Source organism: Eptesicus fuscus, chromosome 15 (assembly GCF_027574615.1).
Source record: "Eptesicus fuscus isolate TK198812 chromosome 15, DD_ASM_mEF_20220401, whole genome shotgun sequence".
Classification (NCBI taxonomy): domain Eukaryota; kingdom Metazoa; phylum Chordata; class Mammalia; order Chiroptera; family Vespertilionidae; genus Eptesicus; species Eptesicus fuscus.
This window is the reverse complement of record NC_072487.1, coordinates 67,932,794-67,947,180: the sequence shown is the minus strand read 5'-3', so window position 1 is coordinate 67,947,180 and position 14,387 is coordinate 67,932,794. Positions and strand designations below refer to the sequence as shown.

Sequence of the window (14,387 nt, the reverse complement as noted above, 5' to 3'; positions counted from 1 at the left end):
GGGGAGAGAGGAGGACTGTTATTTGTCTCATCCCAGTTCGCTGCGTATTTTCAGTGACGGGTGAAATCTCTGTCTTCTCTAAGCCTGGCTCCTGAGATCTCCCATCCCCCTGCGCCGCCCCCCTCCCTCCCCGGTCTAGGAGCCTGTCTTTGAGCTGCATAGCATCACCCCTTCGGTGCCTTTGACTTGGCGTCTGTTCTTGAACTAGGTTTAGGGCTAAGAGGGGAAGGTGTTTCCTGGATACCTTTTGGTGATCTTCTTACTGGATCTGATTCTACCCCTTCCTGACTGTGTGTCCTCATATAAGTTGCTTTGCTTTTCTAAGTCGCAGTTTTCTGTTTTGGAGTAAACGGGTGATAACATCTACCTCATAGGGTGGCGCAAGGGTTAAACAGCGTGCTGTAGGTGAAGGTGCTCTTGCACATTGCTAGGCACCATGCAAAGCTAATGCGTGAGTAAAGGACATTTATCTTCCTGTGACGGTGGTGCTTTTCAGCCCAGAATCCTGCATAGACTCCTCAGAGGAGGGCAGAAGAAGCCTCGGAGATGATCTAGCACAGTGGTCGGCAAACTCATTAGTCAACAGAGCCAAATATCAATAGTACAATGATTGAAATTTCTATTGAGAGCCAAATTTTTTAAACTTAAACTTCTTCTAACGCCACTTCTTCAAAATAGACTGTTTAGGACGTGGTATTTTGTGGAAGAGCCACACTCAAGGGGCCAAAGAGCCGCATGTGGCTCGCGAGCCGCAGTTTGCCGACCACGGGTCTAGCACGCAGAGGTGTCTGCACTTCTGTACTGTCTAGAATTCCAGGGCCCCAAGTGGGGAAGGACTGGTCCAGAATCACACAGTATCACTCATGTTCGTTTAATGAGATCCAGAAGGAGAAAGAGAGAGTTGGGATCTCAGTGGGCTCCCCCAGAGTGAGGCCCTCAGAAGGGCGAGGCAGCCCTGCCGTGTGTACCTGGGAGCCAGGAGCGGAAATAGGGGTGTGAGGGCGACCTGGGCCTTTCCCACGGCCCTGCTGCTGCAGAGGACACAAAAGGTGGTTGCAACACCCACATTACTCTGCACCCACTGTCTCTGGCCTCTGTTGTGCAAAGTCTGTTGCAATCCTTTGGAGGCCAAAGAGCTCCTTAAATATCACTCATTGTTACATTTCACCCTGAGAGGGCTTTGTCCTCCCCGGCTCCCCAGACTATAAAAATAAGTTAATTCTCAGAACCCAGAGAAACATTGCGGATGGAAAATGCAAATCCATCGCCTCGGCCACAATGCTCTCCGTCGTCACCCAGACACCGCACCGTCCGCAAGTGCACTGAGGCCGGCACGGAGGACTTCGAGTTCTTGGTTCCTGTGCCCCAAGTAAACAGCAGGAGAGTTTAACCCCAGAAACAAGTCAACTGATAAGTGCCTGTTGGATCCTCTGACTTGTGGAGGAACATGGAACTGGGGCAAAGCGTCGTCCTGCCTCTGTCTGGTTATGTGACCCTAAACCAGTCACCCCTTCTCTCTAGGCCTTGGTTTCCCCATCTGCAAAATGAAAATGGGTTGGATGTTCTCTGTGGTTCTTTCCAGTTCTAAAAGTCTGTGGTTCCCAAGAGCTGGGAGGGAGGAGAGGGAAGAGGAAGGGACCGACACTTATGATTGTAGTATCTTATTTCATTATCACTGTTCTGGGAGGTGTGGATGCAGTGAGGGAGTCAAGGCCATCCAGGCAGTCAGAGGCCAAACCCTGCTTTGTCTGTCCCTAAAAGCCATGCTCTGCCCGGAGCCAGGAACATCTGTCTGGGAGAGAAAAGGACTTTTCACAGCTGCTCACCTGTGAGCATTTAGTCAGTGAGCCAGTCAATGCTGAGGACACAGCTCTGAGGCCTCTGCGGGCTTGGCCTGGGCTGGGACCTGGCTGGGGCAGGCAGAGCGCCCAGGACTGAGGCCTTGGGGATGCAGGGCCCTCCTGAATGCCTGGCTGGGTTGGGGGAGGACAGGCAGGACTGTGTAAATGTGCAAATGCGTTCAAACAAACAAACGAGGAGGAAAGAAAAGAAAAATAAGCAACAACTGGAAAAAGCCATGGGGTGGTTTCCTGCATTCTCAAAGCACCAAGGTAAACAGCATCAGTTTTTATAGATTTCAGCTTGTGGTAGACACATCCCACTTCACTCCAGGCTCTCCCCAGGGAGTGAAAGGTGCTGTTTCTACTCTCCCCTCCCCTCGCCACACCCAACCCTACCATCCCTCCCCCTTCTCCCTCCCCATCTATTCTTGCTTGCTTTCTCTCCTTAGCCCCCCTCCTCTCCGTCTCCCTCCCCTCTCTCCTCTCTCCCCCCTTTTCCCTCCTCATTTGCTTTCTCTTCTCCTGAGAGCAGCATGATGCCTAGTGGGCTGCCATGAGCAGCATCATACTCCACATCGATTCAGGTGCTGTGTTCTGACTGATACTCGGGGGTCGTCCCCAGTCCCCCTGCAGTCCTAGGAATAAACACAGGGGTCCAAGAAAACAGGATCAGGTTTCAAACAAGAGGTCCAATTGTGGAATTCTGGCCAAACCCTGGTTCCACACAGAGTTAGGGTAAAGGGTAAAGATGGGGGGTTGCAAAGCGTGGTCTCTCTCTCTCTCTCTCTCTCTCTCTCTCTCTCTCTCTCACACACACACACACACACACACACACACACACACACACACACACACACACCACCTCTATGGTCTAAGCCAGTGATGGGCAACCTTTTGAGCTTGGTGTGTCAAACTTCGCCAAAAAACTGAGCATAACTCAGGTAGTGTGTCACTTTGAGGAAAAAACTAACTCCAAGACTCTAGTCGCAAATGTTTCATCCTCAGGAGCAGCAAATGTTTCATCCTTGGCATGCAGCCGCGTGTCATCAGAAATGGCTACGCGTGTCAGTGCTGACACGCGTGTCATAGGTTCGCCATCACTGGTCTAAGCAAAGATTGAGCAGTGTACTATAAAATTCACTGGGTCATGTATATAGAGAAATAACTTTCTTCCCTCCCTTCTTTCCCTCCTCCATTCCTCCTTCCCTCCATCCCTGCCTCAATCCCTCCCTCCCTTCCATTTTCCTTCTTTCCTTCCCTTCTTCTGCCCCCCCTTTTTTTTTTCTTTCTTTCTTTTTTTTTTTTTGCATTTTCCTCCTCTACCTCAAACTTCCCACAGTCTCCATGCCAGCCCATCGGAGAGAGAACTAACTTTTAGAAGGTCAGCTTCAAAAGGAAAGACATTCTTCCTGCGTTCATATGCGCTCCTTCCATCCATGGTGGATTGGGGGTCAGAGCGGGTGGTGTGCGCCCACAGGCTGGAGCCCAGAGTTCCTGGGGGCTGTGCGCTGATAGGAGCCCATGCGTGAAATGTCCTCCCAGGTGAATGTGTAGGAATTCATATGTAAAATTTGGAGCCCAGAATGAAGCTGCCCATGCGGAGACTACAGGCTTCAGGTTGCTGTCCACAGGCTCAACCAACTTCTCAGCACCTCTCAGAACACCTGCCGGGGTCGCTGGTCGGGGGGGGGGTACCCCCTGCACACAGAAGTGCAGTGCCTGACGTGTGTGCATCCTCACTGTGCTGGGGACTCCCTGACTTCTTTGGAATGCTGTCCAGCTTCACCCCTCAGCGTCCATCAGATCCTGCTCTTCCAAGTCCTTGTCAATTTCTGGGATCAACTCTACTCTCTCCCCTTCCAAAGGCTCCGCAGTGACAAACCTCTGTTGTTTTTCCCTCATAAAACCATGACCCTGACAGCTGGGGGCTCTAAGAGCTTCTTTGGTTCTGCTCTCTCATCTGAGAATGGGACACCTACGGTCCAGGCAAGAGGAGTGAGTGACCCAAAGTCACCCAGACAGCTGGGGCAGAAACGGCATTTGAATCCAGTTTTCCGGATCCAGGTCGGCGATCTTTCCTCCTCCTCAGAGGTTTTAACACTGCTGTCCCTCCGGCCAGACTAGCTAGGCACAGGCCTCGGTCCCGCAGGCAGCCTGGGACCGGAGTGAATGGCTGCCTCGGCCGGCATGTGCCCTCCACTGGGCACACCCAGCTCACCTTGCCCTCACCTGTCCACAGAATCTCTGCTCTGCCCACATCACTGGCTTCCAGAATTCCAGGATCTGGCCCTCAGCCTCCTGCCGTGGGAGCTGCATCAGTCTCTCAGACTCGCTGCCCACGCGCCCCTGCAGCCGTGGTGCCCAGAGCCTCTCCCTTCACTTCCTCCAGGGTCGAGCATGCTGTTGTGTTGTTTGTTTTGTTTTGCTTTGTTTTTGTTTTGCTGACCCCATATGAACAACCCACAATGCTTTATAAACAACCTGCTGTTATTATCTCCCATAACCTCCCCATGGCATGATTGCAGCTAAGTGGCAGGGCACAGGGGCCAAGCCAGGAGTCAAGGGCACAGAGCCAGGAGAGGAGCCCTCACCACCCTTTAACTTCTGTCCTGGCTGCAGCGTGACCCAAGTGTCCCCTGTTTTGCATGATCAGGGCCCTTTTGAGTGGTGGTGGGGGCAGCAGCTGGGGGCTTGGCTGTCAGATCACCTAAGGTTTCACCTCTACGTGGAACTTGAGTCTATAAATAAATGAGTGAGAATATAGATAAGAAAAGAAAATTCATAAGTATCTGATTCTCTCTGCATCTGGGGCCGGGGGGAGTTCCCCAACTTTTCCCAGATGTGAGCATTTCATCCATACATTACCAGTGCTCCTTCCCCACCCCTCCCATCTGCCACATTCCTCCCTTCTGGGAAGTGTCTTCCTTTTTCCTTTTTAAATGATTTTTATTGACCATCCATCATGGGTATTAAATTGTTCCCCCATTTTTTTTTTTAATGAAGCCAAAGGCTTTCCTTTTGTTTTGTTTTCCTTGTTTTAATTTTTGTTTTTGTGTTTCAGAAATGATAGGGCTGTGTCAGAAAGTAAATTATTTGGGAGGGGCAGTTGGGGTCATGTTTGTCATATTTGGACAATGTGTTCTGATAACCCTTTACAGCTCACTGGAAAGAGGGAGGGTCAGGGCCTTTGGGGACAGACAGACAGATTCACACGAATCCTGTCTACACAGTGTATGTTTGGACGAGCAATTTAAATTCTCTTCACTTCCCTCTTCTTGAAGATGGAATGAAAATACCACCTCAAGGAGTCACCGTGAGAATGCAAACAAGATGATGTCGATGAAACACAGAGGCCGATGCCTAGTGCATATTACCTCTCTTCCTCTTTTCTCCCTTCTTCAAGCCTGCAAACCAGTTGCAGACAGATAAGCTGAAAAAGCGGGGCTGCCTCACCCCCCGAGTATGTTCTGGAAGACACTAGTCCTAAGACATGTCCCACAAAGAAAGGTAATCAGCGTTTGGAAAGTAGTGCACACCTTCGCCGCTCCTGGAAACCCACAGTGTGGTTTAAGAACATTCAAGGTTCTGAGAAGGCCTGCAATGAAAAAAGCAACCTGGTCTCCTTAATACAATGCTACCTTTTTCATCTGACCACGGAACCTCTGTGGCCGGGTACCTCAGCGACTGTTTTCCTTCTAGAGCAGAAAAGAGCCCGAGTACAGAGACCACTTTCTCAGGGAGCCGCAGTTTCCAAAGCATTTCCATGCATCAGCCTTTCCATTCGACCACATGCTGAGTGCCACCCTATCCTGGACCTTGGCACAGGCCCTTTCCTCTGCCCGGGGTTCCTCTGTCCCAAACCTGTGTGTGGCTGATCCCTTCCATCCATCCAGGTCTTAGTTCAGATGTTCCCTCATGCAGGCTGCCCTTGACCCCTCTATGCAAAGTGTCCTGCCCTGTTCCCCTCCCCCCCCCACAGTCACCCTCTATAATTTTGCCTTGTTTCAGGGCCCTCACTGCAGGCATCACTGTCTACAACAAGCTTGTGTATTACTGTTCTTTGACACATGTTCTCCTTCCTGAAATACCCAGGTGACAGGAGTCTGACATGTCCCCTCCGTTGCTGTCTCCCCATGTGGAACAGTGTCTGGGGTGGGTCTGCTGCATAGACGAATGAGTGGCTGACAGGTCACCCTGCTGACAATCTTGAGAGAGAAAACATTTTATTAGCTCCATTTTGCAGAGGAGGAAACTGAGGCTCAGGGTGTTATGACCTTTCCAAGGTCAGACAACTGATAAAAATGGCAGAACTGGGGCTAGAGCCCAGATTTGCCCACTTGCTAAACCCCGTGCTTTTTCTATTCTGGAAAATCAAGTTTTCCAGCTTATCCTTTTCTTGCAAAGAATATTAATGTGCCCGGAATTGAGGAGGGTGCCGCTGGTTCCTTAATGGCCCCACAGCCCAGAGAAGCCCTGGTCTCTCAACAGGGCTCCCAGCATCCCTGGGCTATCATCAGACATCAGACAGGAGCCCGGGAAGTGCTGGGAGTGCAGAGAGAGTGCAATCTGTGAGGCGGAGGTGGAAGCCCCGCTTGGAAGCTGGTGGCTCCCTGAGTGAATCTAGTTGAACTGGAGCCACATGGCTCTTTCCCCAGCCCTTACACAGCGCGAGCAGATGCACTGTTTGGTGTCGAAGCCCTTGTGTTGACTTCACAGTTCCAGTTTCTTCCAGGTCTCCTCGTGGCGCAAGGCCGAGGCTGCCAGGAGCAGGGAGGAGGGCGGGGAGTCGGAACCTCTCAGCAAGTGTCAGGAACCCCACTAGCCCTGCGATTCTTTCCGATTCTTTCCTAGGGGGGTTCTGTGGGGAGCGCAAAGCCCGCGTTAGTGTGGGGGCTGCCAGACACCTAAGTCAGATGTTTGCCCCTCCCCAGGTGTTTCAAAAAGTGAATTTGAACAAAAGAGGTGAATTTTGGTGATGTGCTTTGGAGACTTTAGCTTCTCCCCTCCCACACCCCACTTTTTTCTCACCACCCTTCTGAGCAGGGGAGGGAGTGTGGTGGTGAGTAGTCATGTGCTGTAAAAGCCTCACGAGTGTGGTCTGAGACTGGCAAAAAGGACAGACATCGGGGTTTTCCTCTTAAGCTGGTTGGACCACAAATTGCCTACTGTGTCCTGGATAAAAACAGAAAAATAAACGGCCTGCAGGGAAGCTCCCTCTGACCTTCTGGTTTCTTCCCTCTCCAGCTGTGTGCACTTCGCATGTGAGGCCACCGACTGTCCGGAGCTGGCCGTGGAGAACGCCTCTCTCAACTGCTCCAGCAGCGATCGCTATCACGGTGCCCAGTGCACTGTGAGCTGCCGGACGGGCTACATGCTCCAGATACGGAGGGACGACGAGCTGATCAAGAGCCAGGTGTGTGCAGGCGCTGGGCCCGCAGCTCCTCTCCACCTGGAAAGGCTGTCCGGGTGCTAAATATGCTCCCTGCTGGGTGTCCAGCATTTAAAATAGTGCTGCCACATAGTAGATGCTCAGTAAACATGGGGTGATTGACAAGGCTCGGAGCTGTTGCCTGGGGAGAAGGGTGTGTCCCCATATCTGGGATACCCTCTGCCGCCACTCACTGTGTCCGCCTCTGCCTTCCAGACGAGACCCAGCGTCACAGTGACTTGCACCGAGGGCAAGTGGAACAAGCAGGTGGCGTGTGAGCCCGTGGACTGTGGCGTCCCGGACCAACATCACGTCTACGCTGCCTCCTTCTCCTGCCTCGAGGGCACCACCTTTGGCAGCAAATGCTCCTTCCAGTGTCGCCACCCAGCGCAATTGAAAGGTACGGAGGGCCCTCTGGCTGGGCTCGCCCTGCCTCCTGTGTGGGAAGCCCAGAGCCACTTCCAGGCTCCCTTCCTGGGTCTCACACATCAGGGTGGATTTTATCTGTCTCCTGATTTCTCGCTACCAAGTGCACTGATGTACATGTCCCTGTGGGCAGTTAAGGGAAAATCAAGGTGTGGACAAGTATGGCAATGGAATCCCCTCCAAGATCTTGCAAGTTTTATAAAAATGGAGGGACGGAGAGAGGGAGGGTCCAGAGAGTAACATTTGGAAGGGATGTGACTAGTGCTCTGGATATGGTTAGGGCCCAGTAAGCCTAAGAGGTAAGTACTATTATTATTCCCTTTGTCACAGAGGAGGAAATTGTCCAAGGCCACCTCATTTGTGGCGGGATTCACATTGGCGCCCAGATCTCATCTTTCTCCAGAGCCAACTGCCACCCTTAGGAAAGGCCAGCTGGGGAGAGGATCAGGTGCAGGAGGAGGCGATTACTGGCCTCTCCTGGGCTGGGCTCTAGGTGTGAGAATGTGGATAAGACATCATTAGGCAACCTGAAGAAGAGGCCACATTTGGGAAGCAGTGAGAGGCTGGGTATCCTAGGATTAAAAAGGCTTTTCGAGCTCATAGGAATAACCGATGATTGGGAAGATGGAAAACAGAGGGAGGAAGGAATTTGTGCAAAATCACGGGTCAAGTTAGCCGCATTATCAGGATACATGCTCTTGGCTTCTAGCCGAGTATTGGATTTGACATTATACCCAGTTCTCTCCTTTGCTTGGTTTATTGGAGAAAACATTGCCCCTTTATCAGATATCCAAAATGGTATCTCTCAAGCACAGAGGCCATTTGGGGTCCATCTGTAGAGTGTGCAAGAGTAGACTTCTATGGGGTATGAGGGCTTGGAGGGAGATTATAAATTCTCTTAAACTTAGATATAACATGTACTATTAAGTCTCAGGCATTTTGGCGATCAGAGAGGGTCAGTCGTTTATCCAAATTTTCAAGGGGATACCTAGCTTCAAAAGACTAGTGGACTTGAGTTCTTGGAAGTCAGTGGCCATGTGTAATTCTTTTGAACATTGCTATCAGCGAACCCAAGGCCTGCACACAGTGAGACTCTTTAAAGTACATTGAGTGGATGGCTGGATGAATTAATGATGGTAACGCCACAGGAAATATTTAAGAGTGAATGAAAGACACAGCATTCTCACTTAACTGCCCCAAATGAAAAGTGGGGAACTCTTTGGGGATGAATTCCTTAGGTCCCCTCATTTTTAACCTAAGATAATTTGAATCAAAAAGCTATAGATAGTTCTTTTGAGTACTAAGAAGATTTGACTTGAAAAGAAGACAAGACCAGTAGAAATTGTAAACCTCTGTCATTCAGGCTGCCTGAGCCCTTCTCTTGGCCCCATTTGCCTAGATGTGGGGTGGCTTCCTAACTTCCGGCTGGGAAATCACACATCTCAATCAGAGGCTGCTGGGATGGGAGGTGCATACATTGTCATTGATCATTATACCCCTCATTGTGGGTAATAATAATTCTTCATCAAAGGGATTCAGATCCGCCTGCCATTGTGTCTGTGCTGACATGGGAGGGGCAGCGGCTGTGCTGTGCACATGAGGCCACAGAAAAGCCATCGTGTTGATCGTGGTGGATCCTAACTTTGCCCTTCCCTTGAGAATGCAGGGAAGCATCTCCCCAGTGGCCACACTGACCCACTAGAACCCATGGTCACTTAGTATCACCTGGTGCTCGAACTCCAGGTATGACCCTCTGCTTGGAGCTGCTGGCAGCAAGGCCATGCGGAAGCCCTGCCATCTCTCTCTTTAGATTGCTCATGTCTCATGGGGTAAAGAGTTGATCAGAACTTCCCCCCATTATCTTGTTTGCTTCCCTTTCTTCCATCCCTCCTTTTGTTTTTCCTTTCCCTGCAATATAGTTCAAGCAAAGAGAGCATTGGCTTTAAGTAGAATTAAGTGGACCAGGATTCTAGGGGTTCTGTTCCAATTATTTGATCTTAGGTGAGCAATTTCCCATCTCTGAGCTCAGTACCCTCATTTGTAAAATAGGCTAACAAGTGCCCAGCAAAGGGCCAGGTTGAGGAGTGAAAGAGGTAGCAGGTATAAAATGCCAGAGCAGAGAACGTGCCTGGGAAATACTCTTATTCTCCAAGAGGCACCCTTGTGAGGACTTGTGCAAGGGCTTCCCCCTCTCCTCTTTGTCCCTGGGGGATTGAGTCCTGGCAGCTGGGCAACAGGCTCCACCCTCCTTGGTTTTCCCAGGACCTGGAGGTGAGTGTCCCGGGAAGCACAACTACCATCCAGGACAAGCAGCCGAGTGCACCTGGGAACCTGTGAAACACCGGTAGCCAAGGTCCTTCCTTTATCCAATAAACACTAGATAGTCAGTATCATACCTACAGAAGCTATAGAAATGCATGAGAGGAAAAATACTCTCAAGTTAAAAACACACAAAACTTCAAAATCAAAATCATGAATGCTGAATGGAATGGCTAAAACTGCAACATTATTTATATCACCTCAACTCAACCAGGTTGGGTGCACTTGAAACTGACTGTGGAGTCGGGGGTCTACAGTGAGCATGCCCTCATCCTATAAAGCTCTTTTTAAAAGACTTGCTTTCTGTTCTGGCTCTTGTCGCCTTTTCTATCCCAGTTTTGTCTCTTTAACCTCAGATTTAAAACTCGGTCACCAGTTTCTGTAAGATATCCCATGATACCATTGAGCACCTTGATGGGACTGAGCTAGTTGGACAGGGAGACTAGCCACATCTTATAGTGCCCAGCAATTAACCTCGCCTGTTCTCAGCTCTTTGATCCACCCCTTATCCTCTCCCTTCACAATCCTGCCACAGCTTCCCACCCTCTAGGAATTCCAAATTCTCTCTCCTCTCACAGGCAAAGACCCTTCCATCTTTTTCTGAAGTAGATACTTAGGCTCTGGAGGGTTCGGCTTTATCCCATGGTTCTCATCTGGCACCTTCCTACAATCCAGGTCACCTCTTAAGAGTAACTTTTCTACACTTCCTAAGAGAATGTTTCCTTTTATCACCCTAGTACAGTGGTCGGCAAACTCATTAGTCAACAGAGCCAAATATCAACAGTACAACGACTGAAATTTCTTTTGAGAGCCAAATTTTTTAAACTTAAACTATATAGGTAGGTACATTGTTATTAACTTAATTAGAGTACTCCTAAGCTGGCCTTTGCTAAAAACTCAAGGGGCCAAAGAACCACATGTGGCTTTTGAGATGCAGTTTGCCGACCACGGCTCTAGTATTTTGAAGAGAGCAGAGTCGAGGGTGTCATGGGTCCACACCATGACTGTCTTTGTCCTTCTTCCGCTGCTTCTACTGTGACTTCTGTTTCTTACCAAGAAAAATAAAACAATCTCTTCCCAATGCCACCAGCACCGGCCTTTGGCTAACACAGCCGCCTGCATGTTTATTTGTCCTCACTAGCTGCAGTTTTGTTTTCTCAAAACAATACAGTGGTCAGTATATGGCCTTTCACATCCTAAAATGTTAGAGCTGGGTAAGAATTCAAAGAGAGCCAAAGAGGTTAGTTGACTAGTTCAAGGTCACAGGTAGATTCATAATCATGCACTTAACAAATGGAGATTGAAGACCTACTGTGTGCTTGGCACTTGCTATGTTCCAGAAATAAAAGAATGAAGAGGGTGTATTCCCTGCCCTTAGGATGCGGGAAGTATCAACACCATGTATGGTACAATGAACCCAACCTTGGATCTCCCAGCCCCTCCCTCCTTGATTTTGCTCTAGGTTACTTTTAATCTCAAAGGCACTTCCAAGAGATTTGGTCTTCTGCATATTCTTTTTAATCCTATCTAATAAAAGAGTAATATGCAAATTGACCTGTCACTCCAACATACAAGATGGCTGCCCCCATGTGGACACAAGATGGCTGCCACAAGATGGCCAGCAGGGGAGGGCAGTTGGGAGGGACTAGGCCTGCAAGGGAGGGCAGTTGGGGGTGATCAAGCCTGCAGGGGAGGGCAGTTAGCGGTGACCAGCTGGCAGAGGAGGGAAGTTGGGGGCAACCGAGCCTGCAGGGAAGGGCATTTGGGGGGACCCAGGCCTGCAAAGGAGAACAGTTGGGGGGATTAGGCCTGCAGGGGAGGGAAGTTAGGGGTGACCAGGCTGGCAGGGGAGGGCAGTTAGGGGTGACCAGGCCTGCAGGGGAGGGCATTTGGGGGGAACCAGGCCTACAAGGGAGGGAAGTAGGGTGGGGGGACCAGACCAGCAAGGGAGAGCAGTTAGGGGTGATGAGGCTGGCAGGGGAGGACAGTTAGCGGTGACCGGGTCAGCAGGGGAAGGAAGTTAGGGGCAACCAGGCTGGCAGAGGAGGGCAGTTAAGGGCAATCAGACTGGCAGGGGAGCAGTTAGGCATCAATCAGGCTGGCAGGGGAGTGGTTAGGGGGTGATCAGGCTGGCAGGCAGAAGCGATTAGGGGCAATCAGGAAGGCAGGCAGGCAAGCAGTTGGGAGCCAGCAGTCCTGGATTGTGAGAGGGATGTCCGACTGCCTGATCCTGGTAGTTGGACATCCCTCAAGGGGTCCCAGATTGGAGAGGGTGCAGGCTGGGCTGAGGGACACACCCCCCTCCCTGTGCATGAATTTCATGCACCGGGCCTCTAGTAAAATAATAAAAACACATCGCTTTTGACACTATGTTTATAATGACTTTAATACTCATTAGAGATTGAAATATCCTCAGGCAGATTTATAGATAGGCCAAGAAAATTTATACCCTCTTGACTTTAAATGATGAACAAAGGAAGGTCAGGGTCACACAACTGTTTGGAAGCCAATCTCTGACATCAGCACTCTTCCCTCCACAGGGAACGCCAGGCTTCACCCAGTGTCCTTCACGCAGTGTCCTTCAGCTAGTGTTGCCCGAGGGATCTCAGACAGGGGAAGGAGAAAGGGAGGATGGAAGTGAGGGAAGAATCAGGGGTCACTTCTGAAGCCAGTTACTGCTGTGTGCAGCCAGAGCTCATCCTATTGAGGAGCAAGGGTAGACTATGCTCTCTGCAGCTCTGGAAACCAGCCTGTGAATCCACCACCTCCATCCCTGGTTGAGTGCTAATTAAAGGGTCGTTGACACCATAGGACTGTGAACTTGCCCTGCGAGCGTGCAGAACACCCACCCATGCCCATGAGAAAGGGCCTCTGCATAGGTAGTAGGGTTTCAGGGACAGTAAACACCCTTCAGAGTAGAGAGGTCAGGGCCCAGGAATTCAGGCAGGGCATGTGCAGCCTGTGTCATACCCTACTTTTTTCAAAGCCACTCATGCCCTAGCCGGTTTGGCTCAGTGGATAGAGTGTCAACCTGTGGACTGAAAGGACCTAGGTTCGATTCCTGGCAAGGGCATGTACGAGGCAGCTGATCAATATTTCTCTCTCATCGATGTTTCTTACTGTCTATCCCTCTCCCTTCCTCTCTGTAAAAAATCAATAAAATATATATTTTTTAAAAAGCCACATACACAGGAGCGGCCACAGCTGCGCATGGAAACACCCATGCACCCAGCTCCGTGTCTGCCCCTCCTGGGTTGTGTTTGATGTGGGTGGGGGCATGTCCATGGTCCTGAATCACCCGATCCTGCTTTAGTGTGCTTCTTCCTCTGACTCTGGTGCAGGATTAACGCCTGTTTACCCTGTCCCAGAATTTACATTCCTGGTTTGCATTTTTTCTCTTCTTGATTAACATTTTGCAAAGTTTTGTGCTATCTTGGCCACTAAGGAATCGCATCATCCCTTTCACAATTTTGATTTGCATAGCAGATGTGGGATACTCTTAAGAGTCTCAACACTTTCTTCACAGATATTTTATCCTTCTTGGGCAATACAGAGAGGGTGCTCTCTGCAGATCTTTGATAATGCCTCTTCCTCCCAAGCTTTTGCTATGCACTGGGACCTCACACCACTGCCCCAAGCACAGAGGCAATGCAGGAAGCCCAATGACTCCTCCTTCCACACCCCTCATGCCTTTTAGTTGATATAGAAATAGCTGTGGTTTGTTTTTGTAGCATCACAGTTTATCAACGTGGGGTCCTCTGGGGTTTACAGATACTAAATTATCTGTACTCACCAGATGATTCACACTGACAATGACAGGAAGGAGGGGAGCAGAGGAGCTTACATATAATTGCACAGGACTCTCTCTTCCTCCTCCCTGCTTTCTTTCTCTCCATAGTGCCCACTGCCTTTCAGCACACCAGAAAAGTTACTTCAAGGTATGACTTAGTGTTCCTCCATCCAAGGAGAATATAAGCTCCCAGAGGGCAGGGTTTGAGGCTTCTTTTTAAGTTTTGTCCACTGCTCTGTTGGTAGCTGGCATATAGTGAGCACTATGTAGAAGCTTGTTGAATAAATGAAAGCTTCTGTGCAATTCACAGAGTCCTTTCAGACCTACTAATGCAGGCAAAGAGTTAGGAGGGAAGGAGGGAAGGAAGGAGGGAGGGAGGGAGGGAGGGAGGGAGGGAGGGAGGGAGGGAGGGAGGGAGGGAGGGAGGGAATAAGGAGCTTGACACCATTTTCTGGACACTTTTCATAAATGTTGTTTCATTGTATCTTCTCATCACCAGGAAAGGCAAGAGCAATTGTTTTCTTTCTGTAGATGGGATATTGGGGTTTGCCTCTCAGAATAGCTAATAAGGGCTCTGCTGAGC

General features: G+C 50.0%; 1 protein-coding gene across 1 annotated transcript in view; it reads left to right on the top strand.

Moving 5' to 3' along the window:
* PAPPA (pappalysin 1) overlaps positions 1-14,387 on the top strand; it is a 218,523-nt gene that overhangs the window by 164,523 nt on the left and 39,613 nt on the right. Inside the window, exons 14-15 of the mRNA XM_028161419.2 lie at positions 7,086-7,254; positions 7,486-7,669. Of these exons, the coding sequence (XP_028017220.2) occupies positions 7,086-7,254; positions 7,486-7,669 (353 nt within the window). The remainder of the gene's footprint in view (positions 1-7,085; positions 7,255-7,485; positions 7,670-14,387) is intronic.